The 26,860-nt window shown below is 42.1% G+C and overlaps 2 protein-coding genes across 2 annotated transcripts in view; one reads left to right on the top strand and one right to left on the bottom strand.

Moving 5' to 3' along the window:
* Positions 1-16,377, top strand: part of cab39l (calcium binding protein 39 like) — a 29,047-nt gene extending 12,670 nt beyond the window's left edge. The window contains exons 2-9 of the mRNA XM_021608565.3: positions 10,368-10,505; positions 11,337-11,501; positions 11,619-11,737; positions 11,906-12,074; positions 12,313-12,372; positions 13,059-13,124; positions 13,253-13,396; positions 13,563-16,377. Of these exons, the coding sequence (XP_021464240.1) occupies positions 10,404-10,505; positions 11,337-11,501; positions 11,619-11,737; positions 11,906-12,074; positions 12,313-12,372; positions 13,059-13,124; positions 13,253-13,396; positions 13,563-13,742 (1,005 nt within the window). The 5' untranslated portion in view covers positions 10,368-10,403 and the 3' untranslated portion in view covers positions 13,743-16,377. The remainder of the gene's footprint in view (positions 1-10,367; positions 10,506-11,336; positions 11,502-11,618; positions 11,738-11,905; positions 12,075-12,312; positions 12,373-13,058; positions 13,125-13,252; positions 13,397-13,562) is intronic.
* Positions 16,376-26,830, bottom strand: cdadc1 (cytidine and dCMP deaminase domain containing 1). Its single transcript, XM_021608564.3, has 10 exons — positions 26,526-26,830; positions 25,378-25,481; positions 23,566-23,743; positions 21,630-21,992; positions 21,190-21,417; positions 20,621-20,670; positions 20,267-20,436; positions 19,028-19,217; positions 18,724-18,781; positions 16,376-17,099 (listed from the first exon to the last, which is right to left on the bottom strand). Exons 1-10 carry the CDS (start codon positions 26,647-26,649, stop codon positions 16,999-17,001), a joined length of 1,566 nt encoding a protein of 521 aa, XP_021464239.3. The 5' UTR covers positions 26,650-26,830; the 3' UTR covers positions 16,376-16,998.
* Positions 26,831-26,860: the final 30 nt, after the last annotated feature.

The raw sequence follows: 26,860 nt of genomic DNA, 5'->3' as shown, positions 1-26,860 counted from the left end.
TTTGTTAGATGAGGTTAGTTTATTAATATGCCTATTGTAATACCAGGGTGTCGGTTAGATGAGGTTAGTTTATTTAATATGCCTATTGTAATACCAGGGTGTTGGTTAGATGTGGTTAGTTTATTTAATATGCCTATTGTAATACCAGGGTTTCGGTTAGATGAGGTTAGTTTATTAATATGCCTATTGCAATACCAGGGTGTCGGTTAGTTTATTAATATGCCTATTGTAATACCAGGGTGTCGGTTAGTTTATTAATATGCCTATTGTATTACCAGGGTGTCGGTTAGATGAGGTTAGTTTATTTGGTATGCCTATTGTAATACCAGGGTGTTGGTTAGTTTATTTAATATGCCTATTGTAATACCAGGGTGTCGGTTAGTTTATTTAATATGCCTATTGTAATACCAGGGTGTCGGTTAGTTTATTTAATATGCCTATTGTAATACCAGGGTGTCGGTTAGTTTATTAATATGCCTATTGTAATACCAGGGTGTCGGTTAGATGAGGTTAGTTTATTAATATGCCTATTGTAATACCAGGGTGTCGGTTAGTTTATTAATATGCCTATTGTAGTACCAGGGTGTCGGTTAGATGAGGTTAGTTTATTTAATATGCCTATTGTAATACCAGGGTGTCGGTTAGTTTATTTAATATGCCTATTGTAATACCAGGGTGTCGGTTAGATGAGGTTAGTTTATTTAATATGCCTATTGTAATACCAGGGTGTCGGTTAGATGAGGTTAGTTTATTAATATGCCTATTGTAATACCAGGGTGTCGGTTAGTTTATTAATATGCCTATTGTAATACCAGGGTGTCGGTTAGATGAGGTTAGTTTATTAATATGCCTATTGTAATACCAGGGTGTCGGTTAGTTTATTAATATGCCTATTGTAATACCAGGGTGTTTGTTAGATGAGGTTAGTTTATTAATATCCCTATTGTAATACCAGGGTGTCGGTTAGTTTATTCATATGCCTATTGTAATACCAGGGTGTCGGTTAGTTTATTCATATGCCTATTGTAATACCAGGGTGTCGGTTAGTTTATTCATATGCCTATTGTAATACCAGGGTGTTGGTTAGTTTATTTGGTATGCCTATTGTAATACCAGGGTGTCGGTTAAATTAGGTTAGTTTATTAATATGCCTATTGTAATACCAGGGTGTCGGTTAGATGAGGTTAGTTTATTTAATATGCCTATTGTAATACCAGGGTGTCGGTTAGATGAGGTTAGTTATTTAATATGCCTATTGTAATACCAGGGTGTCGGTTAGTTTATTAATATGCCTATTGTAATACCAGGGTGTCGGTTAGTTTATTCATATGCCTATTGTAATACCAGGGTGTCGGTTAGATGAGGTTAGTTTATTTATTATGCCTATTGTAATACCAGGGTGTCGGTTAAATGAGGTTAGTTTATTCATATGCTTATTGTAATACCAGGGTGTCGGTTAGATGAGGTTAGTTTATTTATTATGCCTATTGTAATACCAGGGTGTTGGTTAGATGAGGTAAGTTTATTTAATTGTAATACCAGGGTGTCGGTTAGATGAGGTTAGTTTATTTAATATGCCTATTGTAATACCAGGGTGTCGGTTAGTTTATTAATATGCCTATTGTAATACCAGGGTGTCGGTTAGATGAGGTTAGTTTATTCATATGCTTATTGTAATACCAGGGTGTCGGTTAGATGAGGTTAGTTTATTTATTATGCCTATTGTAATACCAGGGTGTTGGTTAGATGAGGTAAGTTTATTTAATTGTAATACCAGGGTGTCGGTTAGATGAGGTTAGTTTATTTAATATGCCTATTGTAATACCAGGGTGTCGGTTAGTTTATTAATATGCCTATTGTAATACCAGGGTGTCGGTTAGATGAGGTTAGTTTATTTAATATGCCTATTGTAATACCAGGGTGTCGGTTAGTTTATTAATATGCCTATTGTAATACCAGGGTGTCGGTTAGATGAGGTTAGTTTATTTAATATGCCTATTGTAATACCAGGGTGTCGGTTAGATGAGGTTAGTTTATTTAATATGCCTATTGTAATACCAGGGTGTCGGTTAGATGAGGTTAGTTATTTAATATGCTTATTGTAATACCAGGGTGTCGGTTAGATGAGGTTAGTTTATTAATATGCCTATTGTAATACCAGGGTGTTGGTTAGATGAGGTAAGTTTATTTAATTGTAATACCAGGGTGTCGGTTAGATGAGGTTAGTTTATTTAATATGCCTATTGTAATACCAGGGTGTCGGTTAGTTTATTAATATGCCTATTGTAATACCAGGGTGTCGGTTAGATGAGGTTAGTTTATTCATATGCTTATTGTAATACCAGGGTGTCGGTTAGATGAGGTTAGTTTATTTATTATGCCTATTGTAATACCAGGGTGTCGGTTAGTTTATTAATATGCCTATTGTAATACCAGGGTGTCGGTTAGATGAGGTTAGTTTATTAATATCCCTATTGTAATACCAGGGTGTCGGTTAGTTTATTAATATGCCTATTGTAATACCAGGGTGTCGGTTAGATGAGGTTAGTTTATTTAATATGCCTATTGTAATACCAGGGTGTCGGTTAGTTTATTAATATGCCTATTGTAATACCAGGGTGTCGGTTAGATGAGGTTAGTTTATTTAATATGCCTATTGTAATACCAGGGTGTCGGTTAGATGAGGTTAGTTTATTTAATATGCCTATTGTAATACCAGGGTGTCGGTTAGATGAGGTTAGTTTATTAATATGCCTATTGTAATACCAGGGTGTCGGTTAGATGAGGTTAGTTTATTTAATATGCCTATTGTAATACCAGGGTGTCGGTTAGATGAGGTTAGTTTATTTAATATGCCTATTGTAATACCAGGGTGTCGGTTAGTTTATTAATATGCCTATTGTAATACCAGGGTGTCGGTTAGATGAGGTTAGTTTATTTAATATTCCTATTGTAATACCAGGGTGTCGGTTAGTTTATTAATATGCCTATTGTAATACCAGGGTGTCGGTTAGATGAGGTTAGTTTATTTAATATTCCTATTGTAATACCAGGGTGTCGGTTAGATGAGGTTAGTTTATTTAATATGCCTATTGTAATACCAGGGTGTCGGTTAGATGAGGTTAGTTTATTTAATATTCCTATTGTAATACCAGGGTGTCGGTTAGATGAGGTACGTTTATTTAATTGTAATACCAGGGTGTTGGTTAGATGAGGTTAGTTTATTTAATATTCCTATTGTAATACCAGGGTGTCGGTTAGATGAGGTTAGTTTATTTAATATGCCTATTATAATACCAGGGTGTCGGTTAGATGAGGTTAGTTTATTTAATATGCCTATTGTAATACCAGGGTGTCGGTTAGATGAGGTTAGTTTATTTAATATGCCTATTGTAATACCAGGGTGTTGGTTAGATGAGGTAAGTTTATTTAATTGTAATACCAGGGTGTCGGTTAGATGAGGTACGTTTATTTAATATGCCTATTGTAATACCAGGGTGTCGGTTAGATGAGGTTAGTTTATTTAATATTCCTATTGTAATACCAGGGTGTCGGTTAGATGAGGTTAGTTTATTTAATATTCCTATTGTAATACCAGGGTGTCGGTTAGATGAGGTACGTTTATTTAATTGTAATACCAGGGTGTCGGTTAGATGAGGTTAGTTTATTTAATATGCCTATTGTAATACCAGGGTGTCGGTTAGATGAGGTTAGTTTATTTAATATGCCTATTGTAATACCAGGGTGTTGGTTAGATGAGGTAAGTTTATTTAATTGTAATACCAGGGTGTCGGTTAGCACTGGGCGATATTGCCAAAAATCCATATCAAGCTAAATTCATTGAATTATCACGATAACAATACATTTAACGATACGTTTATAACATTTATTGTGTACCACAGTTATTATTTTTTATTGCCCTTAAAACTACTACAACTACTTTGAATGTTGTAGCTATCATTTGTCCTATAAACAATAACCCATATTAACAAACTTTATATAATTTTCATAATTCCCATTTCTCTAGTAGCACCCTATATGTTATTTATGTAATGACCGATATCAGCAAAATGTTCACGATAAGTGGTCAGTGTCGATCATTTTCAGTTTATCGTCCCAGCTCTAGTGTCAGTACAGGACAACAACCTTGCCGTTCTAGGCGCATGACAAGAAATACAACCACTCCCTTTAGGAAAGGCTAAAAGCATTCATCCTTATTTTTAAAAATATATTTATTTAACCTTTATTTAGCTAGGCAGGTCAGTTAAGAACAAATTCTTATTTACAATGACGGCCTACCAAAAGGCCCCCTGCGGGCACAGGGGCTGGGATTAAAAATAAATCAAATATAAATATAGGACAAAACACACATCCAGGGAAAATCAGTTTATTTGTAAAATATTACATACTGTAGGCCCCTAGTCTGTTACTAGATGTCCGATAATGAACCCAAGTCTGTGAATTGTGTTCAACTGGGCCTAGGCTACATCCAGGCCCCTTGGTTTCATCCAATCGCTCCTCATATCCGTAGGCTTCGTGGTATGTTTATAAAGTAGGCTAGCAGCCTTTTATTTCCTGGTTGAGCATGTTGTGGCGTGTCTGAATCAGGATTATCCCTTCCATTATGGACTCATGCAGTTGCCTGTCCAGAGACATTTAGCCTCATTCTTGTTTAATTCTGATTGATGGGTTGTTATTAAAGTTGCATTAATCAAATCAAATGTTATTTATCACATGCTTCGTAAACAACAGGTGTAACAGTGAAACACTTACTTACGGGTCCTTTTCCAACAGTACAGAGACAAAGATACTACTTATACTGTGTTTACTTCACAGCTTCATGGGAAATGCAGTTTTCTGAACAGGTCTGGGTGGGGAGAGCGGGGTTGGGTAGAGCGGGGGCTCCTTTCTTGCTTGTAGTCAGTGAGTGGGATAGGAATAGGATTTTCTTGGGTTCACTGTCCTGCGTTGTGCGCTGGGGCTTTTTCAGGGGTGACTGCAAGCATACCAAACATCCAGATAGAAATGGATAGTGTAGAACAGACATTCTCTTGCATGAAGAAAACAGGAATTAGGAATCCCATCTGCTCTACATGATGTGCAAGGCTGTGAGCGATGCAGTCCACTGACTAGTCTCCTGTTGTGGACTGTGATCAAAGTGACAAGCTCCTGGCATCAGTCTGTCTGTTCTGTTCTGGGAGGAATGGAGGTAATACCGTCACGCTCAGCACTAAGGATTAACAGTCACAAGTTATACTCACCCCCACCCTCTCCCTCACACTCTCTCTCTCTCTCTCTCTCTCAGAGAGTTTGTTTCAGCAGCTAGGTTATCCTTCATGTTGGCGTCAAACACTCCATGACAATAATGTTGTAAGATTCTTGCTAGAATGTAAACTGTGTTAGAACGCTAGGTGCCAACATGGCGAACCGTTGGAATTCTAAATCTCAAACGGAGTTGGCCTAACTTTACACTGGCCATGAGTAGGCTATCTCAGTATTTCGGACACACATTGTTGAGACATTCTCTTGAGTGATGAAACGCACACGCACACACCTATTATCTGTCGTCTGGCTGCCTTTGTTTTGTTGTCATGACAACCATGCTGAATGCAGTGAGGTGTGCAGAGTGTAGTCTGACTCAGCGTAAGCGGGTATTGCTTATGCCCTTTCATAAATCACTGTGAGATCCCAGGGGGAAGACTGCACTCTTCTTTCTGTGGGTGTATCTCAATACAATTGCCTTCTTCTCCTTGTCTCCTCTCCTCCATCACTACTAATGTTCTTCAGTCCTGGTCTGGGACACCCACAGGGGATGCAGGCTTTTGTTTGTTTATTTCACATCAGTGTAGATAAACGAGAGAAGATTAGAAGATACTTCAGACTATTGAAATGCACCCCATGTCAAGTAAGGGGAGAAATGCCTGTGGTACACTGTTATATGGTATAATTAAGCAATAAGGCTTGGGGGGGTATGGTATATACCACGGCTAAAAGTCGTTCTTATGCAAAACGCAATGTGGAGTGCCTGGATACAACCCTTAGCCGTGGTTTATTGATCATATACCACAAACCCCCGAGGTGCCTTATTGCTATTATAAACTGGATACCAACATAATTAGAGCAGTAAAAATATGTTTTGTCATACCCGTGATATACCACAGTTTTCAGCATTCAGGTCTCGAACCACCCAGTTTATAATGTGTGATATACACTGAGTGTACAAAACATTAAGAACACCTTCCTAATATTGGCTTGCACCTCAGTTCTTCGGGGAAATTCTTCGGGGCACTCTACAAGGTGTCGAAAGCTTTCCATAGGGATGCTGGCCCATGTTGACGCCAATGCTTCCCACATTTGTGTCAAGGTAGCTGGATGTCCTTTGTGTGGTGGAATATTCTTGAAACACACAGGAAACTGTTGTGTGGAAAAACCCAGCAGCGTTGCAGTTCTTGACACAAACCACTGTGCCTGGCACCTACTACCATACCCAGTTCAAAGGCACTTCAATCTTTTGTCTTTCCCATTCACCCTCTGAATGGCAAACATAGACAATCTGTCTCAATTGTCCCAAGGCTTAAAAATCCTTCTTTAACCTGTCTCCTCCCCTTCATCTATATTGATTGAAGTGGATTTAACAAGTGGCATCAATAAGGGATCATAGCTAACACACTCTTGTCATTCTCTCAACCAGCTTCACGGGGTAGTCACCTGGAATGCATTTCAATTAACACGTGTGCCTTGTTAAAAGCTAATTTGTGGAATTTCTTAATGCGTTTGAGCCAATCAGTTGTGTTGTAACAAGGTAGGGTGGGTATACAGAAGATAGATAAAAGACAAAGTCCATATTATGGCAAGAACAGCTCAAATAAGCAACGAGAAACGACAGTCAGTCATTACTTTAAGACATGAAGGTCAGTCAATTCAGAACATTTCAAGAACTTTGAAAGTTTCTTCAAGTGCAGTCGCATAAACCATCAAGCGCTATGATGAAACTGTCTCTCATGAGGACCGCCACAGGAAAGGAAGACCCACAGTTACCTCTGCTGCAGAGGACAATTCAGATTGCAGCCCAAATAAATGCTTCAGAGTTCAAGTAGCAGACACATCTCAACATCAACTGTTCAGAGGAGACTGCGTGAATCAGGCCTTTATGGTTGTATTTCTGCAAAGAAACCACTGCTAAAGGACACCAATAAGAGACTTGCTTGGGCCAAGAAACACAAGCAATGGAAATTAGACCAGTGGAAATCTGTCCTTTGGTCAGAGTCCAAATGTAGAGATTTTTGGTTCCAGCCGCTCTGACTTTGTGAGACGCAGAGTAGGTGAACGGATGATCTCCGCATATGTGGCTCCCACCATGAATCATGGAGGAGAAGGTGTGATGGTGTGGGGGTGCTTTTCTGGTGACACACAAGCATGGCTACAACAGCATTCTGCAGCAATATGCCATCCCATCTGGTTTGCACTTAGTGGGACTATCATTTGTTTTTCAACAGGACAATGACCCAACACACCTCCAGGCTGTGTAAGGGATATTTGACCAAGAAGGAGAATGATGGAGTGCTGCATCAGATGACCTGGCCTCCATAATCACCTGCCCTCAACCCAATTGAGATGGTTTGGGATGAGTTGGACTGCAGTGGTATTTTGGGATTTCATTAGCATCCCCATTAGCTGTTGCAAAAGCAGAAGCTAATCTTCCTGGGGGCCACACAACTTGAAACATGACATAATACAGAACATTAATAGACAAGAACAGCTCAAGGACAGAACTACTTTAAAAAAAAGAAGGCCGTAGCCTTCATATCAATGCATACACAAACTATCTAGGTCAAATAGGGGAGAGGCGTTGTGCTGTGAGGTGTTGCTTTGTCTATTGTTTTCTTAAACGGGTTTGCTGTTTATTTGAGCAATATGAGACGGCATGGAGTTCCATGCAATAATGGCTATATATAACACTGTACGTTTTCTTGGATTTGGGGACAGTGAAAAGACCCCTGGTGGCATGTCTGGTGGGATAAGTGTGTGTCAGAGCTTGTGTAAATTAACTATGCAAACAATTTGGGATTTTCAAAAAAAGAGGGCCTAGAGAGCTGCCCTGCGGTACACCACACTTTACATGTTTGACATTTAGAGAAGCTTCCATTAAAGAAAAGCCTTGTTTTATATTAGCTTGCCATATCGTGGATTTAGAGAGGAGGTTGAAAGCTGAGCTGAGGTGCAACAACAGTTTATGGTCAATAATATCAAAGGCAGCACTGAAATCTAACAGTACAGCTCCCACAATCTTCATATTATAATTTGTCAGTGCAGTACATGTTGAGTTTCCTTCTCTATAAGCATGCTGAAAGTCTGTTGTTATTTTGTTTACAGAGAAATAGCATCGTTTTTGGTCAAAACACAATTTTTTTCAAACAGTTTGCTAAGAGCTGGCAGCAAGCTTATAAGACCGCTTTACCACTGTTGGGTAGCGGAATTATTTTGTTTCCCTCCAGGCCTGAGAACGGAGACTTTCCTCTAGGCTCAGATTAAAGATGTGACAGATAGGAGTGGCTATAGAGTCCGCTACCATCCTCAGTAGCTTTCCACCGAAGTTGTCAATGCCACGAGGTTTGTCATTATTGATCGATTTAAAAAAAATTCACCTCTCCCACACTAACTTTACAAAATTCAACCTTCCAATGCTTTTCTTTCATTATTTGTTTTTTTTTTATGCATGAATATGATGGCTCACTGTTCGTTGTTGGCATTTCCTACCTAAGTTTGCCCACTTTGCCAATGAAGTAATTATTCAAAATAATTGGCTAAATTAAATGGTTTTGTGATGAATAAGCCATCTGATTCGATGAAAGATGGAGTTGAATTTGTCTTTCTGCCCATAAATTCATTTAGTTATTCCATCATTCTTTATATTTTTGATCTTGACTTCATAATACAGTTTCTTCTTCTTTTTGAGTTTAGACACATTTCTCAATTTGCAGTAAGGCAGCCAGTCAGATGTGCAGCCAGACTTATTAGCCACTCCTTTTGCACCATCTCGTTCAACCATAGGGTTTTTCAATTCCTCATCATACCATGGAGCCTTAAGTCAGTTTCTTAAAAAGTGTGTGTTTATCAATAATTGGAACATCATCCACATAAGTCACAGCTAAATCTCTTATACTCTATTTTAGGCCCAGCTGTTGGAACTTTGGCTTTCCTGGATATATTTATATATATATATAAATCTTTTTGTATCCAAATCCGGCTTTAAACTTCTTCACAACAGTGTCTCGGACCTGCCTGGTGTGTTCCTTGTTCTTCATGATGCTCTCTGCGCTTTTAACGGACCTCTGAGACTATCACAGTGCAGGTGCATTTATACGGAGACTTGATTACACACAGGTGGATTGTATTTATCATCATTAGTCATTTAGGTCAACATTGGATCATTCAGAGATCCTCACTGAACTCCTGGAGAGAGTTTGCTGCACTGAAAGTAAAGGGGCTGAATAATTTTGCACGCCCAATTTTTCAGTTTTTGATTTGTTAAAAAAGTTTGAAATATCCAATAAATGTCGTTCCACTTCATGATTGTGTCCCACTTGTTGTTGATTCTTCACAAAAAAATACAGTTTTATATCTTTATGTTTGAAGCCTGAAATGTGGCAAAAGGTCGCAAAGTTCAAGGGGGCCGAATACTTTCGCAAGGCACTGTAGATATTCCATTAAATATCAGCAGTTTCCAGCTCCAATAGTCATTTACAACATTAACAATGTATGTATTTCTGATAAATGTTATGTTATTTTAATGGACAAAAAATGTGCTCTCTTTCAAAACAAGGACATTTCTAAGTGACCCCAAACTTCTGAACGGTAGTGTGTGTATGTATTCTCCCGAAGGATTCTCAGATCAAAACCGTGTCCTATCCTATCTGAGGAAATGAGAAGCATCACATCTTCCAATACATTTTTTCTGAATTGGGACTTTTAAATAAATTATCTGCCTCTGATAGTAATTTTTTTTTTAGCATGAAAAAACTGAGTTTCAATCCGACAGACGGTATAAATAAGCAATAAGGCCCGAGGGGGTGTGGTATACGGCCAATATACCAGGGCTAAGGGCTGTTCCTATGCATGACGCAACACGGATACAGACCTTAGCTGTGGTATACTGGCCATATATCACAAACCACTGAGGTGCCTTATTGCTATTATAAACTGGTTACCAACGTAATTAGAGCAGTAAAAATAAATGTTTTGTCGTACCCGTGGTATACGGTCTGATATACCGCGGCTGTCAGCCAATCAGCATTCAGGGCTCAAACCACCCAGTTGTGTAATTTATATGTTATCGATAGATAGGGTATAATGTATGTGTTTTTAAGTCTGCCAGGAGAGACCCAAGGAGAGGCCCAGCCACCATGCCGCTGTTCGGTAAATCCCACAAGAATCCCGCCGACATCGTCCGGACTCTGAAGGAGAACATGGCCATCCTGGTCAAACAAGACAAGAAAACAGAAAAGGTGTGACGCATCTTCATAACATGAGTCCTTACACCACGAATCCTCACTAAACAAATCCTTACAACACAAGTCCTCACTAAACAAATCCTTACACCACGAATCCTCACTAAACAAATCCTTACAACACAAGTCCTCACTAAACAAATCCTTACAACACAAGTCCTCACTAAACAAATCCTTACAACACAAGTCCTCACTAAACAAATCCTTACAACACAAGTCCTTATAATAGTCCTCACCACACAAACCAGTACTTCCCTTAGAAAAGGCCCACAAGCAGGTGTTGTGTAACATTGCTGTTGGGGCCTCTGTGTACCTCTTCTATTTGATCCGATCAGTCAGTTGGTGTGGTTATTATTACGGTGCGCCTCTAGCTGACACTGGGCTGTGAAAGTAGCATCGCTGCCTGGCCGTTCCTTCATTGACACGCAGCTGTAAAGGCCCTCTCCACCATGGGACTGTTAGAGAGGGGCTGTCCAGACAGAACTCCCAGTAACCTGGCTCTGGGCTGGAACTGCTTCAGCTCTAACCAGGCTACTTCCACACACAGCCAGGCTATAGTGATCTCAATACAGTCCATTCCTGTCATATTCAATGCTGATATCCAGAGAAAGTCAATAATAATGTGTCTTATGATTGGGCCTGAGGCTGAGACACAAGTGTACACAGAGCTGTACCTCCATAGGTAGTCAATTAAATGTCTCCCTCTTGTGGGCAACTCAAGTATAATACCATGGCAGTTTTTTTAAATAAACAGCATAACATTATTAGCAGCAATACTGTTAGAAGTACATATTGTGCCTGTGTGTCTAACTGGTGTCCCTGTCCCAGGCATCAGAGGAGGTGTCTAAGTGTCTTGTGGCCATGAAGGAGATACTATATGGGACCGGTGACAAGGAGCCTCACACAGAGACGGTGGCCCAGTTGGCCCAGGAGCTCTACAACAGCGGCCTGCTCATCTCCCTGGTGGAAAACCTGCAGGTCATCGACTTTGAGGTGAGACTGAGCCAAAGCCGGACCATCAAGGTCGTGTTCATTAGGCACCAAATGGAAGAAAACAGTCTGAAACAAGGAGGCTTTCCTTTTTAAATGTTTTCCATTGCATGTCCCCAGGGGAAGAAGGACGTGTGTCAGATCTTCAACAACATCCTGCGGAGGCAGATCGGCACCCGCAGCCCCACTGTCGAGTACTTCTGCTCTCACCAAGAGGTGCTGTTTGTGCTGCAAAAAGGGTGAGTTTCTCTCTCTCACACACACACACACACACACACACACACACACACACACACACACACACACACACACACACACACACACACACACACACACACACACACACAGCTGACCACAGCCATTGGTATGATACTCAGTGACGTCTGCATGTGTCCCTCTTCCTGCAGGTATGAGACCCCTGGGTCTGCGCTGAACTGTGGCATCATGCTGAGGGAGTGTATCAGACACGAGCCACTGGCCAAGCTGGTTCTCCACTCAGAACACTTCCAGGACTTCTTCAATTACGTAGAGATGGAGACCTTCGACATCGCCTCAGACGCTTTCGCCACCTTCAAGGTCAGATTACACAAGATTTGAAAGCATCTTTGGGTCCTGGAAAAACCTTGTATTAAACCCATGTTAATAAGACTAGGATGGTCCGAGATGATATGCTAATGTTTACATTGCTGTTGTATCTGTCCATGCCCATTTGTTTGAGAGTTGACAAAATGATTCAATGCAGCAGATGATATTAAATATTCAATGTTTGTTTTTGTGTGAATTAAAGTGAGCACGTTTCCTCCCCCATTCACAGGACCTGCTCACAAGACACAAGGTCCTGGTAGCTGAATATCTAGAACAGAATTATGATGCCGTAAGTGATATGTTCAACATTCTGCTGCCATGGGAGCCTACCTTTATCCGATGGACTTCATGGAAAGAAAATGTTTTTTGTTGTTACACCATCCACCCTCTGCCCTCTTGACAGAATTCATGAAGGAATGGGTGAATGCGTCAAACACTCGCACTCTCATTTCCATTTACCAGATGAATACACTGAAGTGCGTGTGTGCCGATGAACAAAACATGTTGATTGATGACCCATACTCTACAATGAATGAGTGCATTTATACCACCCTTGACACACTAGCCACATACACTCCAGGCATCTGTGGTCACTGGCTTTCCCTGCTTGCATAAGACCACCTTGTGTGTTGGTTGTAGTGTGGGGCTCAGGGAAGACCCCAGGGGAGAGCAGACAGTCCGGCTGGAGGCTGCTCGGGTTACAGGCCAGACACTACCCTACACTGGGCCGCACTAGTTTACAGAAGGCTGCTTTCATGCCAAAGGCCGCTGGAGGCTTATCACACACACACTGGCCCAAACAGCACCCCTGATAAGGGTCCTTTCAGACCTGACTGAGAGATGTTAGAGAATATATCAACTTCAACAGACATTCCATCCCATTTAACTATCTGAAACACCTATTTAATTCTATGAACATTTTTTTGACTGTTGAGATGCAGCCACCCCTCAGCCTGTTCCTTTATATCTTTGCAGATCTTTGACCAGTATGAGAAGTTATTACACTCTGATAACTATGTGACAAAGAGACAGTCATTAAAGGTGTGTTCTATTATTCACATTTTACATGGATTATTTATGGACTAAAACTTTGCATGCTATTATGGTGTTGATTATCTTGCTTCGTAGTAAACATTTGCATACTCTGGTCTTTGTGTGTGTTTATGTAGTTGTTGGGAGAGCTTCTGTTGGACAGGCATAACTTCACAGTGATGACCCGGTACATCAGCAAGCCTGAGAACCTGAAGCTGATGATGAACCTACTGAGGGACAAGAGCCCTAACATACAATTTGAGGCCTTCCACGTCTTCAAGGTAGGACACAAAAGCCGTTCCCTGAGCCGTTCATATACAAGGTCTGGCAAACTGGCATCCATGTTGGCCCCAAACATTCCATGGCATTACCATTGGGTTCTTACTAGAATGTAATTGCCGATATCAATGTAATGTACAGAGCTGACAGGCTAACCCCTCCACCCAGGTGTTTGTGGCGAACCCCAACAAGACACAGCCCATCATAGACATCCTGCTGAAGAACCAGCCCAAACTCATCGACTTCCTTAGCAACTTCCAGAAGGACCGCATGGACGACGAGCAATTCAACGACGAGAAGACCTACCTAATCAAACAGATCCGAGACCTAAAGAAACCCGCCTCTTAAAACCTTACCCCCATTCGTCCCCAAAACCCTTCCCCTTAGCTATGACCTTTACCCTAACCTTTACTTTTTATTGTCGACAAAAATACATTGACAATAATGATTCAATTTCTTAATATCGAAGACAGTCTTTTTCTTGGTTCCTTAAACTTTGCAGAGAATAGTTCGTAATCAGATTTTTTTTCATTGTTTTTACTTTTAAATGAACCCTTTTCTTATTAGTGTGTAGTGTTCCACAACGGGAAGGGGATTTCCTCTCTTGGGGGGAACCAATGCTTAGAGACCTTTAGGTGATTGGCTGAGTGAGCTGTGGAGACCACTGGTCATCACTTTAATTGTGCAAATATTTTTCCGCAAATGTTCTCTTTTCATTGCCACTTGCAGGAACGAGCCAGCTAGATAGTTCTGACTTCTTTCTAATACTCTCCTAATCTAACCACAGTACAACTGAAGTATCCAGAATCATAGGAATTGCTATTTCTCTATTAGAGGATCAAAATGGTATTCTCAAATGTTCCATAGAACTCCTCTTCAGACTCACATTCCCTGCTAGTCTTACTCCTGTGGTTGTACTTCCACTATTTACACTTCAGTTATGTTTCAACACTGTAGTAGGTCCTCTGACATGACAACTCTACATTTGACCTTACAAGGAACATATTAGATGTCTGGTGATCAGCAGGGCCATTCTTCTACTGCTAACCTTCGTATAGAATATGACTTATCAATAGTTTTGATAATCGACTCTCCACAGATGGCTGGTAGCACTTTCTGTATCATTCAACGCTAAAGGAGCGATTCCTTTTTTGGTTTATTTTAAGCTGATGAAGTAGTTTCCTGTTCAACAGGATTCTATCATGATGATTAAAAAAAAGTTTGTCTTGTGTATAATAGCTGGTTTTAACCCATAAGTAAGTGCCATTGCAGGTGACAGAAAAATCCTGATATTTTTTTTCTGTACAAAAGTGATTTCTTTAACTTGTTTTCTTATTTAGATGGTGGAGGGGGATGGTTGGTGGAACACATTAACTGTAGGGGGTACATACAGAGGTGCCTTTTGTTTTCCCTTTTTTTTGTATTTTAAATCATTTTCTAGGCGGAGCTTAATTCTTATTTAGAAAAAATATGGTCTGGTTGAATATATTAGTTGTGATTAAGCAATGAACCTTGAACTCACTATATTTGAGTTGTGCAGTTGAAATAGTATTTTACTTTATGAGAACTTGTTGCAGTTCATTGATCACATCATAAAACTAGGAACCAGGAGGCCAAAACTCAGGACTGATTGTCCAGGAAAGTTAACATTCCAGTAAACTGGATAAGGTAGAAGAAGCATCTTACTCTGAATATATATTTTTTTGACATGTAGCTTGTTTTGGGGGAAATCTAAATTAAATAACCTCAGACAAATTGAGCCAATGCATATTTTAATCGTGGTGGTTGTGCTTACATCTAAATTGAAAATATGAACTAATTAATATGGCTCTTCAGTGTAATATTGAATAATATATGTGATGGGCACCATGCCACGGACAAGTGATTGTTCTTTAAATTGCCAAATACTTTTTTTTTTTCAATTGTTATATTGGACTTGACACACAAGGGATAGTATCCTCAATGCCCTTGTCGTTTTGGTGAAACTCCGTCATTCTAGCCCTGTCCTATATCTGGTGCTAACATGCAATCTTGACCACATTTCTAGACCAGTGTAGACGATCATTAATTGTGAACAGATCTTCCCAACCACCTCTCGAGGTAGCCGGGGACAAATTGATTGGATGAAAGTTCAGTGGGCAGAGCTTAGTGACATGTCACTGGGTGGAGTTTACAAGTGAGTCAAGTAAAGACAAGTGTTTCAGGGAGGTGGAGTGCTTGTGGGAGGATGTTAAACAGGTTGCGACAGATGGTGTTGCCAGTTTGAATCCAAATGCAGCTTTTGTTTTCCAAAATATATTTCCATGAAGTCCATCTGATAAAGGTAGGCTCCCAAAGCAGCAGAATGTTGAACATATCACTTACTGCATCATAATTCTGTTCTAGATGGTGCCCTCCCTCCTGCTGGTGCTGTGGACTATAACCACAAGGTCACAGGTTCAAGTCTTGCCATGCCAATGACTTTTCTCAAGTTATATTTTGAACCCTAGTCCCTCCCTGTATTCAAATGAGATTCCCAATGTTAAGACATATTGATCCCTTGAATCAATGATTTGAGGGACTATTTAAAATGGTTTGACAATCCAGATCTGTTTACACTTGTAAGATATCAAGATACAATTAGTCCTCGATGGCCTCTGGAGGTAGTTAGGAAGAATCACCATCAATAATTGTAATATTCTACACGGGTCTAGAAATGGTCACAATCAGAATATGGACCAGATCAAGACACAGGACCCATGTTAACACCAGGTATAAACGGGGCTTCGAATGGCAAACTGACATTGTTGGATTAAAATGTTAAACAAAAGAGACTTAAAAGATTCAGGCTGTATCAGAAGGAACTTACACCCGAGCCAAAACAGATTTACTTAACATACTGTACTAAAGTAATATTGACCCTTTTCAACCATGGGATTTCATTTTTTTTATCACATTGATACTACTGCACCACAACACCAATAAAATAAATGCATACATAGTTTTCCCGGTTTGTCATTTTATATAGTTTTTTTTTGTTGCTGTTAGATGCTTATTGTTATCAGTTAAAAGCAGTTTGGCAAAACAGGATGAAACAATTTAAGGATGTAGGAGCCAACCATGTAACAAAAAAACAACAAACAAAGCACAGTTGCAGGGGTCTAGGAGTTAGTATCCTTTGAGGCAAAGTGCAATATAGTGGTGGTAGCCTGCACTGGCTGGGATGTGACTTGGATTCTTCAAGTCTGGAAGAACTATAGTAAACTTAAAGCTACAATCAACAGTAACCTTCATAGTAAACTCTTCAGACAAATAATTAGGAAACACGCATTTGGAGTTCACTTGCCTTAAAATTACTTTTAAAAAAAATGTTTTTTTAAATATCTACGCAGTACCATTTCCTTTGAATATAGTCAGTCCATTAAAAATCACTGAGTTTACTCCTTGAAACTGTCCATTATAGGGGAGTATGAAGAGGCCTTTGAATTTCCAACATTGTTAAAATGCATCCTTCCTTGAATCACTGATCAATATGCGATTGGATAAATGAAATGTTTCCAATGCCAACAAGAGCCTGGGGACCGTAGCCTGGTGAAACCAGACTGAAAGCTACAGGTACCATTGTTCAACAAACAGGGGAAAGGTCTGGATTTGTTGCCGACCGTAACCTCTTGTTGGATTGAAGGGCCTGTTCAGGCTGTCTCCCATGCTTCCCCACACATCCATCTGTAATCATAACAAGACATGGTCAGAGGTGGGACACATCGCTGAGTCAAATCAGAGACGGTTAGAAGGGCTGATCCATCATCTGTATTGTGGTGATTAGGTGGAGGCATGCACATGACCAGCAATATAAACTCAGCAAAAAAAAGAAACGTCCTCACTGTCAACTGCGTTTATTTTCAGAAAACTTAACATTAACATAATACGATTTAACAACTGAGACATAGACTGAACAAGTTCCACAGACATGGAATAATGTGTCCCTGAACAAAGGGAGGGGGGGGGGGGGGTCAAAATCAGAAGTAACAGTCAGTATCTGGTGTGGCCACCAGCTGCATTAAGTACTGCAGTGAATCTCCTCATGAACTGCACCAGATTTGCCAGTTCTTGCTGTGAGATGTTACCCCCCTCTTCCACCAAGCCACCTGCAAGTTCCCAGACATTTCTGGGGGGGGGAATGGCCCTAGCCCTCACCCTCCAATCCAACAGATCCCAGACGTGCTCAATGGGATTGAGATCCGGGCTCTTCGCTGGTCATGGCAGAACACTGACATTCCTGTCTTGCAGGAAATCACTCACAGAACGAGCAGTATGGCTGGTGGCATTGTCATGCTGGAGGGTCATGTCAGGATGAGCCTGCAGGAAGGGTACCACATGAAGGAGGAGGAGGTCTTCCCTGTAACGCACAGCGTTGAGATTGCCTGCAATGACAACAAGCTCAGTCCGATGATGCTGTGACACACCGCCCCAGACCATGACGGACCCTTCACCTCCAAATTGATCCCGCTCCAGAGTATAGGCCTTGGTGTAACGCTCATTCCTTCGACGATAAATGCAAATCCGACCATCACCCTTGGTGAGACAAAACCGTGACTTTTTGTCAGTCCTGTCTGGTCCAGCAACGGTGGGTTTGTGCCCATAGGCGACATTGTTGCTTGTGATGTCTGGTGAGGACCTGCCTTTACAACAGGCCTACAAGCCCTCAGTCCAGCCTATTACGGACAATCTGAGCATTGATGGAGGGATTGTGCGTTCCTGGTGTAACTCGGGCAGTCGTTGTTGCCATCCTGTACCTGTCCCGCAGGTGTGATGTTCAGATGTACAGATCCTGTGCAGGTGTTGTTACACGTGGTCTGCCACTGCGAGGACGATCAGCTGTCCGTCCTGTCTCCCTGTAGCGCTGTCTTAGGTGTCTCACAGTACGGACATTGCAATTTATTGCTCTGGCCACATCTGCAGTCCTCATGCCTCCTTGCAGCATGCCTATGGCACGTTCATGTAGATGAGCAGGGACCCTGGGCATCTTTTATTTTGTGTTTTTCAGAGTCAGTAGAAAGGCCTCTTTCGTGTCCTACGTTTTCATAACTGTGACCTTAATTGCCTACCGTCTGTAAGCTGTTAGTGTCTTAACGACCGTTCCACAGGTGCATGTTCATTAATTGAACCAGCATGGGATCTGTGAAGTTATTTGGATTTTTACGAATTATCTTTGAAAGACAGGGTCCTGAAAAAGAGACGTTATTTTTTTTGCTGAGTTTATTAGAGGAGGAGAAGACGTGACGTGACATCACTCTCTACAAAGTGACAAATATCATGCTAACTAATGGTACAGAGAAGGACAACTCACTGGCTAGATGAGGACCAGCATGTTCAGCGGCTCTCCTGGCTAGAGAGGACTTCTGCCACTGTGACGAAAACATGTAAACACACTAAGAAAATTGCATCTGTAGAAAGCAGTATAATAAGTATACCTCAATAGCCTAACAAGGAAAACACAAGGATAGGTAAAAGCTGAATGGAAAACATCTGAGGAATCCATCCAGTTTTTTTCCCTCATCAGTACAGATGAAGAAAATGGCAGGAATAGACTATTGAGATGCTGCTACACCCATAGAAAAACTATTCATCAGTCAATCAATGTAGGTACTCACAATGAACTTCAGGACTCCTTGGAGGCTGTGGAATCTGAGGTAGGAGATGTCTCCCTTGTCTTTGCCGCTGTCCAGGTCAGTGGTGTAGATCTGCTTGATCCCAGCTCCTCGGATCAGAGGGACACACTCATCACACGGACACTTAGTCACAAACAGCATGGTGTTCTCCTCCTCACGGATCTCTTCACTCCTAGAAACGACAGTCAATCACATTTATTTACATCATAAATCCTCATGCCCAGCTACTAATTCCTGCCCCCTGGTCCGACTTCTCGGATGTACCTCCTTGCTTCCTCTCCTTGCATCCTCTCTGCCATCTCCGCTGACCTGTAAGGACTGGACAGGTCGAGAGCAAATATACCCATGTACACATTCCCTGTATTTCCTTCATCTACAGATGTAGGATCTTAATTTGATCACCCTGTTGCAGAAAAACTTTCCTGCAATGCAAGAAATGTAAAATGTGTAGTGTATGAGGTGTGGCAAAGAAGGGGGTCGAGTGATAAATGGCAGATATGTGAGAGCAGAACTAATAAACGGTCTCTGCCCGATCACTAAAATGGCCAACCCTGTCAGAACTACAGATCACAAAATGGCCGACCGCCAAAACTACAAGCCCCAGAAGCAAGGGGAACCCTCAGAAGGTGGAGCCGACCCACAGATAAAGGGTCAAGAAAAACCAGGAAGAGGGAGAGAGAGTGCTGGAAGGATCTATGAACAATAGAGAAAGAGACAATAGAGATTGGCTGGATTTACCGTGTATGAGCTGGATTTTTTTGGACTTACCTGTTGGCGTTTGGACCTAGACCTACCGAGAACCCGATTCGTGTACTGAACCCTGCTATCCTTGACCTCGCCTACGGCCTGGGTGGACCAGGACGGAGAAACAAACACACAGGTACTGTCCTGTTCGAAATAACTCTCATTCTTGGGTGATTTGGTGGCAGTTTACCACTTAATTTGTGACAAACGCTCCTAACATTGAAGAGGTTTGCCACAGAGGTTTAAAAAGGCTTCTGAAGTTTGCCAATTCCACTTTAAAAATGTCAATACCTTACGAAAAATGTATCAACCTACAAAAATGTCCATTAATTATAATCCACATTTCCTGTTGCTGCAATTAAGCTCCTACATCTGTACCCTGTCCTCTCATATCAGTGGAGATGAAGGGTGGATATAAGGGGAGGAAGTCACTTAGGAGTATTGAGATGGAACCCATGTCTTCCCTCTCCTCCTGACCTGAAGGTGAGTGCGTTCTGCTCAGCGTGGATGATGTAGCGGTACTTCCTCCTCTGGCGGTCCTGCTGTTTGGTGTCCATCTGGGGGTACTGTCCGTACTCTGAGCCCACTGGGTAGGCGTTGTACCCACAACCCACCAGGTACAGCCGCCCCGTGCCATCACAACCACCCTAAAACAGTTGAGCACAGAACACAGTGAATGGCAGTTTGACCTTATTCATTTTTCACATTGAAATCTTTGTTACCAGCCTTTCCACTTTATTTTTGTCATTATATTACAGAGGCAAAATACATTAATATTCATGTATAGTTATGAGCTTAGAAAATACAACAGTATTTTAATGGTTTACTCACCGATTTCCCTTCTGCCCAAATGACAGCACCAACCCCAACCTTAGGGTCCTCTGGAATAGCAACAAACAAGTAACAGTCAGACACGTTCCATCTGTTTAAAGTTTAAACCTTCAGACAGGTTGAACCACCCATCGCAGCTTGTCCTGTTAGCCTTAAAACATGAACATATAATTAACCCTTTCAAAAAATAAAATGCTGATTTCTTGAGTGATCCGGCTGACCAAACAATAACAGAACTCCTTTTCATAGCTGCTGTCGCTAACCACTAATGAAACTAGAATGTCTTTTGGGATACTTTCTGTTCATCGGACACCCGATACACACACACACACACACACACCCCCCCCCCCCCCCCCCCCAGGGCAACACATCTCTCCAACAAACGTGCAGTCAACCATGGGACGTTATGTCATAACAATAGTCTTCTCTCTGGCAATTTTTAATTGCTTGGAACTCCTTTATGTGATTCCCCACAAAATGTGGTGACATGTCACCTTTACAAAATGACTTCCTAGTTTGAATGAGTAATCTGGCTAGTATATAGACTACTAAACAGATAATTCAGGTACCTGTTCTGTAGGCCAACAGTCTGGCCTGTACGATGCAGTGTCTGGCAATTTCCTGGGACACCCCCTGAGGCTGGGGCTGCTCCGAGGTTGCAGGCTGGGAGTCCTTCCTGTAGAAGCCATGCTGGAGAAGAGGCACACTAGCAGCTACGGAGGCCAGAACCCCAACCAGCTCCCTCATGTTCTGACGCAGGTTGGAGAAGTACGGCTCCATGCAAAAGTTCTCCAGACCTGTAGCAAGACAGTGTCAAATCCTCATCTATAAACAGTATGTTTACCATTCATTTAACAGGATCTACACAACAGGTGGCGTGGCACGTGGCCTCTTGAGCAAAGGAGCTCCTCAAACCTACCAATCTTGAGTTAGCCAATATAGCCCAAATACAGCTAACCGTTGAACACAAGCTAGCTAACAAGTACGGTTGAATGATTGTACTACAGACCTATTTTGGTGAGAATGTCACGGTGGCACTGTTCGTGTGGGATTAGGAACTCTTCGGAGAAAGTGTCCAGGTTCCGTCTCCTCTGCTTCCAGTAGAAGTCCCCAGCGTCCAAGTCGGGGTCGTCCCCCGACACCCTCTCCATGAAGTCACACCTCCTAGAGGTCTCCTCCACAAACTGCTGCAGGCCAGGGGCCACGGGCTGCACCACCACACTGATGTGGGGCCGGCTGTTGGACTTCAGCTTCTCGGATGCAATGGCGTCCAGCATGGCCTCCTGGGAAATGGAGTCCGTCCCATTAGGCCTGACCGCTAGCAGACTCATCTCAGGGTCACCAGGCCAGAAGGAGATGCGGCTCACCCCAGCTGGAGATGACAGACAAGAGACAAGACTTTACAAATGATCTCTCTGTGTGTGTGTGTGTGTATGTATATACACTGCTCAAAAAAATAAAAGGGAACACTTAAACAACACAATGTAACTCCAAGTCAATCACACTTCTGTGAAATCAAACTGTCCACTTAGGAAGCAACACTGATTGACAATAAATTTCACATGCTGTTGTGCAAACGGAATAGACAACAGGTGGAAATTATAGGCAATTAGCAAGACACCCCCAATAAAGGAGTGGTTCGGCAGGTGGTGACCAGACAACTTCTCAGTTCCTATGCTTCCTGGCTGATGTTTTGGTCACTTTTGAATGCTGGCGGTGCTTTCACTCTAGTGGTAGCATGAGACGGAGTCTACAACCCACACAAGTGGCTCAGGTAGTGCAGCTCATCCAGGATGGCACATCAATGCGAGCTGTGGCAAGAAGGTTTGCTGTGTCTGTCAGCGTAGTGTCCAGAGCATGGAGACGCTACCAGGAGACAGGCCAGTACATCAGGAGACGTGGAGGAGGCCGTAGGAGGGCAACAACCCAGCAGCAGGACCGCTACCTCCGCCTTTGTGCAAGGAGGAGCAGGAGGAGCACTGCCAGAGCCCTGCAAAATGACCTCCAGCAGGCCACAAATGTGCATGTGTCTGCTCAAACGGTCAGAAACAGACTCCATGAGGGTGGTATGAGGGCCCGACGTCCACAGGTGGGGGTTGTGCTTACAGCCCAACACCGTGCAGGACATTTGGCATTTGCCAGAGAACACCAAGATTGGCAAATTTGCCACTGGCGCCCTGTGCTCTTGACAGAGGAAAGCAGGTTCACACTGAGCACGTGACAGAGTCTGGAGACGCCGTGGAGAACGTTCTGCTGCCTGCAACATCCTCCAGCATGACCGGTTTGGCGGTGGGTCAGTCATGGTGTGGGGTGGGGTGGCATTTCTTTGGGGGGCCGCACAGCCCTCCATGTGCTTGCCAGAGGTAGCCTGACTGCCATTAGGTACCGAGATGAGATCCTCAGACCCCTTGTGAGACCATATGCTGGTGCGGTTGGCCCTGGGTTCCTCCTAATGCAAGACAATGCTAGACCTCATGTGGCTGGAGTGTGTCAGCAGTTCCTGCAAGAGGAAGGCATTGATGCTATGGACTGGCCCGCCCGTTCCCCAGACCTGAATCCAATTGAGCACATCTGGGGCATCATGTCTCGCTCCATCCACCAACGCCACCTCATCAGGAGCATGCCCAGGCGTTGTAGGGAGGTCCTACAGGCACGTGGAGGCCACACACTACTGAGCCTATTTTTGACTTGTTTTATGGACATTACATCAAAGTTGGATCAGCCTGTAGTGTGGTTTTCCACTTTAGAGTGTGACTCCAAATCCAGACCTCCCTGGGTTGATAAATTTGATTTCCATTGATATTTTTTGTGTGATTTTGTTGTCAGCACATGTCAACTATGTAAAGGAAAAAGTATTTAATAAGAATATTTCATTCATTCAGATCTAGGATGTGTTATTTTAGTGTTCCGTTTATTTTTTTGAGCAGTGTAAATATAGATCTCACCATTGATAAGCATCTTGAGGCAGGTAGCGCAGGGTCTCCTAGAGAAGTAGAGGTCTGAGGCAGCCAACCTGGGCCCGTGTCTGATCACAGCTACCTGCCCCACGTGGAGCTCTGGACCGGAGCAGTGGAGACCCACCACCCTCTGGTCCCGAACCACCACCAGGCCTGTACCCCGCGTCTGACACACAGAAACAGACAGGAGATAAGGGAGAAAGGTGATGATGCATATCATATAATTGATGATGCTCAATATGGTAATTTATTGCATGTTAACTATACAAATAAATTAAAAATGACACATACACCTGATAGGTGCAGTGAAATGTGTTGTTTTACAGGGTCAGCAATAGTAGTACAGTGACCCTGGAGCAAATTAGGGTTAAGTGCCTTGCTCAAGGGCACATCAACAGATTATTCACCTTGTTGGCTCGGGTGTTCAAACTAGCGACCTTTCGGTTACTGGCCCAACGTTCTAACAACAATATGTAATGGCCGCTACACAGTGCATTCGGAAAGTATTAAGACCCCTTGACTTTTTCCACATCACAGCCTTATTCTAAAATGGATTTTTAAATAAATGTTCTTCATCAATCTACGCACAATACCTCATGATGACAATGCAAAAGCAGGTTTTTAGAAATGTTTGAAAATTTATTACAAATGAAAAACTGAAATATCACATTTACATAAGTTTCCAGACCTTTGTAGAAGCACCTTTGACAGCCTCAAGTCTTCTTGGGTATGACGCTACAAGCTTGGCACACCTGTATTCGGGGAGTTTCTCACATTCTTCTCTGCAGATCCACTCTTCACCGTTGGGATGGTGCCAGGTTTCATCCAGACGTGATGCTTTGCATTCAGGCCACATAATTCAATCTTGGTTTTATCAGACCAGAAAATCTTGTTTCTGATAGTCAGAGTCCTTTAGGTGCCTTTTGGTAAACTCCAAGTGGGCTGTCATGTGCCATTTACTGAGAAGTGGCTTCCGTCTGGCCACTCTACCATAAAGGCCTGATTGATGGAGTGCTGATGAGATGGTTGTCCTTCTGGGAGGTTCTCCCATCTCCACAAATGAACTCTGGAGCTCTGTCAGAGTGACCATCGGGTTCTTGGTCACATCCCTGGCCAAGGCCCTTATCCCCCGATTGCTCAGTTTGGCGGAGCGGCCAGCTCTAGGAAGAGTCTTGGGGATTCCCAAATTCTTCCATTTAAGAATGGGGCGGCAGGTTAGAGCGTTGGACTAGTAACCGAAAGGTCGCAAGATCGAATCCAGCTGACAAGGTAAAACATTTCATTCTGCCCCTGAACAAGGCAGTTAACCCACTGTTCCTAGGCCGTCATTGAGAATAAGAATTTGTTCTTAACTGACTTGCCTAGTTAAATCGACACAATCCTGTCTCTGAGCTCTATGGACAATTCCTTTGACCTCATGGCTTGGTTTTTGCTCTGAAATGCACGGTCAACTGTGGGACCTTATATAGACAGGTGTGTGCTTTTCCAAATCATGTCCAATCCATTGAATTTCCCACAGGTAGATTCCAATCAAGTTGTAGAAACATCTCATGGATGATCGATGGAAATAGGATGCACCTGAGCTCAATTTCAAGTCTCACAGCAAAGGGTCTGAATACTTATATAAATAAGGTATCTGTTTTTTATTTTTAATACATTTGCAAAAATTCTTAGCCTGTTTTCACTTTGTTATTATGGGGTATTGTGTGTAGATTGATGAGGGGGAAAGGCTGTAACAACAAAATGTGAAAAGGGGAAAGGGTATAAATATATTCTGAATGCACTGTAGGTCAAACTTACAAAGTCATTCTGGTTTATGTCTTCTGGTTCCTCCTTGGGGAAAAGTTCCATCCATAAACTCAGCAGGGTGAAGAGGTTAACCTTGGACAGCCTGGGTCCATGACCTAAAAATACACCATAGAAAAACGTGATTACAAACAGGGAAGGCAAGCAAGTTTTTTTGTCCACTAGATCTTTGCTGCTCCCAAGTGATAACACATTGAGCTCAAAGAAATGATTTAGGTTAAACCAAACATTGGGCAGACATTTGCTTCCTCTTCCCACTGCAACTTTGGAGCACTGACATAGAATGTGAAACTGTTGGCCAGTACATTTCTCTTCAAAACATGTATGTGACTCTGGCATTCATAGGGTAGAACAACCAAACGGATGCTTGATCCAGCAACCCTACTATTACAGAGCAAGCCCAGCTTACCTGTCCGGTGCCATAAAGCTCAAGACATTTTTGCAGAACCAGTCACATGATCCTTGGAAAGTCACTACCCGAAACCGCTACCATTTAAGTTTCAACTTCAACGGGGTGACAAAATTGTTACAACAAAAAAATAGGACCGGTTGTACTATAATGGTTTTGATATGATTCATTTCAGAAATTCTGACATAAAGATGTAGTATATTTAATTAAACAGCTAATAATACTAGGTAAATTTCATTTCATATTCACAAATGGTCTAATTCAAAACCTAACTTTTTTCACTTTGAGTTTAAACAATATGGCACTACTTTAAAATGAAAAACAAAAAGGAAATTCAAACTTGTATTATTGATATTATTGATACGATTTGTTTGTTTAGGATTCCTGGCAATGTAAATAGTTTGTATTCTTGTTTACATGTGACTATTCCTCTTTTGTTTGAGGATATTTGTAAATAAAATAAAATAAAAAATTCAATGGGGTGACGTCAGACAGTTGGGACGTCCCAAGGATCCCGTTTGGACGTTTCTAGACAGTCACTAGGTAGGTTACAGACGTGTGGGTTCAAACTAATAAAAGCCTAGACGGTGACACAATTACGTCTTAATTTTTAAGATGCCTCAAAGCTCATTATTCCGTGTGAGTAGCAATATTATACCGAACAGTAAAAACATTCGCAGCATTTTCTGTCAAGCTGTCAACTCGCCAGTAACTGACAGCGCAGTAGTCTCACCTTGTACTTTGGTGTCGGTTTGTGTGCTGGCTTCCCTTACATCGCGATATCCTTTACAGTTGCATGAAGCGGCACAGGTTGGTTTCAAATATTGGTTCGACTGTACAGTATCCGTCGTTGCCATTCAATCAATTGAATGTAAAATTTAGCGAACGTCTCCAGACAAGGCAAATACGTATGATGATTTGATGTAGTTGGTTTCTGAACAGCTAAGCTAGGCTTCTTCCTACATCTTCTGACGTCGAACAAATAGGCGGAGCTTGTCTTGCACCCAACCCCCAGAACTGTCAAGCGCAGTGTTTGTTGTAAATGTTCTGCATTCTTGGTTGCAATTA

Source organism: Oncorhynchus mykiss, chromosome 7 (assembly GCF_057628025.1).
Source record: "Oncorhynchus mykiss isolate SJ-2025 chromosome 7, ASM5762802v1, whole genome shotgun sequence".
Taxonomy (NCBI): domain Eukaryota; kingdom Metazoa; phylum Chordata; class Actinopteri; order Salmoniformes; family Salmonidae; genus Oncorhynchus; species Oncorhynchus mykiss.
This window is presented reverse-complemented; position numbering and strand designations above follow the sequence as displayed.